Genomic DNA, 3,031 nt, shown 5'->3' with positions numbered 1-3,031 from the left:
TCCTGAGGCATTCAGGCACAAAAAAACTGGGTCTGTGCTGCTCTGCTGTACTTCAGCTCTCCAACACTCTCCTGCATGGTTATTAACATAATTAAGTGTTATTCTGTCAGGAGAGCTGCTGGAAAACGCTGTGAATTACCTCTCCAGCAATGGGCACCCAGTAAGGCTCTGCCAGTGAGCAGCAAAATCCAGTTTATGTGCAGGATTTGCTGCTCACTTTTCCCTCCAGGTTTTTTCCTGTGTAAACCCCATGGTGTTTACAGAATTCATACTAATGCATATTCATGGCAACCTTTTTTAGTCAGTGAAAAATAAATAATAACTGAAAACAGCATTTATTTCTAGGTTTCTTAAACAGAGCAGGCTAGGAGAACACAAGAGCTATGCTTGCTTTGCCAGAAAGATGCTGCTTTGAGATGAAAATTAGCTTAAAGGGTACAAAATGTTCAATTTCTTCAGATTATCAAGAGGTGGAGGGGGTAGTTATTGTTGCTGTTATTTCTGTAGAAAACTGAGGGTTTTACACCCTGTTTATTCTTTGAGTCAGTCAGTGGGCTGAGGGAGGGTCACATTCACCTGATCTTTCTGCATTTTCAGCTGTGTGGGAAATAGATCTCCAGGTGTCTGGCTTTACCTTCAAGCACCGGCTCACCTCCTCAGCCTGGCAAGCACAGTGCTCTGCTCAGTGTCCTAGTGGCTGCTCCAAAAGCCAGATGAGATACCTGTACAACAGGATGTCTTTTGCTTTCATTTCTGAACCCTTCTATCACACTATTAATCAAAAAAAAAAAGAAAAAAAAAAAGAAAAAGCTGCTGTGCCCATTTTCAAAAACCAAACTGACTTGGATGAGTGTCCTGATCCACCATGCTTTCCATGGAACTTAGATCCAGCTGCTGCTGGTCCCTTCTGGTCACAGCCACCACACCTGGCCCCAGCCAGTGCCTAATGAAGTTCAAGGTTTTCAATAATTAAGTCAGGACTGTGCCCAACACGACCTTGAGCCATTTCAGAGGAGAATCTGCATCAATGAACTAGCAGAAATCCTCACTACTCCTCATCCAAGGTGTGAAGGCAACAGTTTAAATTGCTGCATTTTGGGAGATGTGTGTATGGAAAATTACACAACAAGTTTGCTTTCCCCAGATCCGGAGGGACAAAATTTTGATCAAGTTCTGTTTTAAATTTTTGCAGTGTCCATTTTACTGCCAGTGAGTTTTTAAACACTTCAGTGCAAAATGCACCTCCCCACAAGAGAGCTGTGTTAATTTTAAAGCAATTCTGACACGTGCACATGTAAATGTGTGTGTGAAAAGTGACAGGGTGGCACAAGAAATACACATCACACATTGCAAACATCTGTCTATCCAAACAAGGAATAAAACCCCTTTGGTTAGAACCTAAGCATTCATCACTAAGTTTAAAATAAAATTAACAAAATTTCAGCTCAATAAGCCAAGACAGAATATGTCACAAACACATTTTATGAAAAATCCTTTCATTAGGATTTTTTCTCCCGAGAAGCTGAGAAGCCTCAGAGGAAAAGAAAAACAATAATTATCTGCTGCTGTGGAATGCAACAGGTGCATCTTTCATTGGTCCATGTTGGTTGTTTCTAATTAATGGCCAATCACAGTCAGCTGGCTCAGACCCTCTGAGCTTTTGTTATCATTCCATTTTCCATTCTTTTCCTTTCAAGCCTTCTGACTAAATCGTTTCTTCTATTCTTTTAACATAGTTTTAATATAATATATATATCATAAAATAATAAATCAGCCTTCTGAAACACAGAGTCAAGATTCTTGTCTCTTCCCTTGTCCTGAGACCCCTGTGAACACCACCACAAGAATAGGTTTCTATGAAACTGGAAGTTCTTCTACTCTAATTCAACAAGTTACACTTGGCTCCTTGAAATTCCCCCACTGAATTCCCTCTGAAGTTCTGAGGTCTCTAACTGATCCTGAGGCTGCATCACAGAGCTCAGTGAGAAAGGTTTTCATGGTGCCCCAGTGCAGCAGTGCTGCATGGCTGATGGGTTAAAGTGCAATTATGAAAACACGAGAGAGTGGAAAAGGAGGCTCATTCATACCCTTGCTCCCATGAACCTGTCTTTGAGCACAATCCAAGAAAGCAAGAAGACAAAAGCTTTGTTACAACAGAACAGGGCAGAGACGTCTGTGGCTGTGAGCTTCTTTAAAGCCAGTAAATACAGGTAGTTAGTCAAAGTCCACAGAATAGAAAAGGGAGCAGTCCTTTTAAGAAAGAGTTTCAGCGTCAGACCATCTTCACCAAAAATCCGACTGCATTCCCTACGGAAAGAAAAGAGTTTCAGTCTCAGCCAGGGTTTTCCTCAGCATTCACTGCAGCACAACAAACATTCATTAGGCTTTTATCCTGCTTTTACTAACTACCCCGCACGCCCAGGAGAATCCGTTATTGAATTCACATAGGGAAAACAAGGCACAATCCTCTTAAAGCAGCAATTTTGGAAGAAGAAAAGAGGCAACTTACCTGGAATAATCACACTCTGTGCAACAATAATCCAGGGACTCACACACAGAAATGAAGGTTATCTATAATGTTCTGACAGCTCCCAGACTCTGCCTTCAAGGCCACAAGCACAGGGATTAGAATCACCTTTTTTTTCTCTGCAGCTTGCCAATTTTCTTCTTTTTTTGCATTGCTCCAAGCCTTGTTTTCATTCTTGCTGAAATACATTTTTATGTATGGCCAAGGAAGCTTTAAGAATTGCCTAAAGATACTCAAAAGGACTGCCAGACACACAGTGTGGTGGGGAAGGGAGCCACCAGGCAGTGGGAGTGAGCCAGGCAAACAGGAGTGTGAGAGAAGGAAGGGAAATGGAGGGGAAGGTATTTAACAGCTTCAGTTTATTGTACAGTGAAAAGCTGTGTTTTCTAGGAGACATCTCCTTGAGAATTGCAAACAAAACACCCAGATTCCCAAACACTGTGTCCCATACAGCTCAAGTGAGCTGTTTGCTTCTTGGGATTTCAGGAATCCTAAAGTAGGAAG

At 41.8% G+C, this 3,031-nt stretch overlaps 1 protein-coding gene across 2 annotated transcripts in view; it reads right to left on the bottom strand.

Annotated features, from left to right (window-relative positions):
* The window catches only part of SLC35F4 (solute carrier family 35 member F4), a 118,087-nt gene that overhangs the window by 9,561 nt on the left and 105,495 nt on the right, over positions 1-3,031 (bottom strand). For both annotated transcript variants that reach the window (XM_014311886.2, XM_031066290.1), the window contains one exon: positions 2,088-2,307. In XM_014311886.2, the coding sequence (XP_014167361.1) occupies positions 2,088-2,307 (220 nt within the window). The remainder of the gene's footprint in view (positions 1-2,087; positions 2,308-3,031) is intronic.

The sequence above is a fragment of the Geospiza fortis genome, unplaced genomic scaffold (assembly GCF_000277835.1).
Source record: "Geospiza fortis unplaced genomic scaffold, GeoFor_1.0 scaffold23, whole genome shotgun sequence".
NCBI lineage: Eukaryota > Metazoa > Chordata > Aves > Passeriformes > Thraupidae > Geospiza > Geospiza fortis.
Note: the sequence above shows the minus strand (reverse complement) of the source record. Positions and strands in the feature narration are given on the sequence as shown.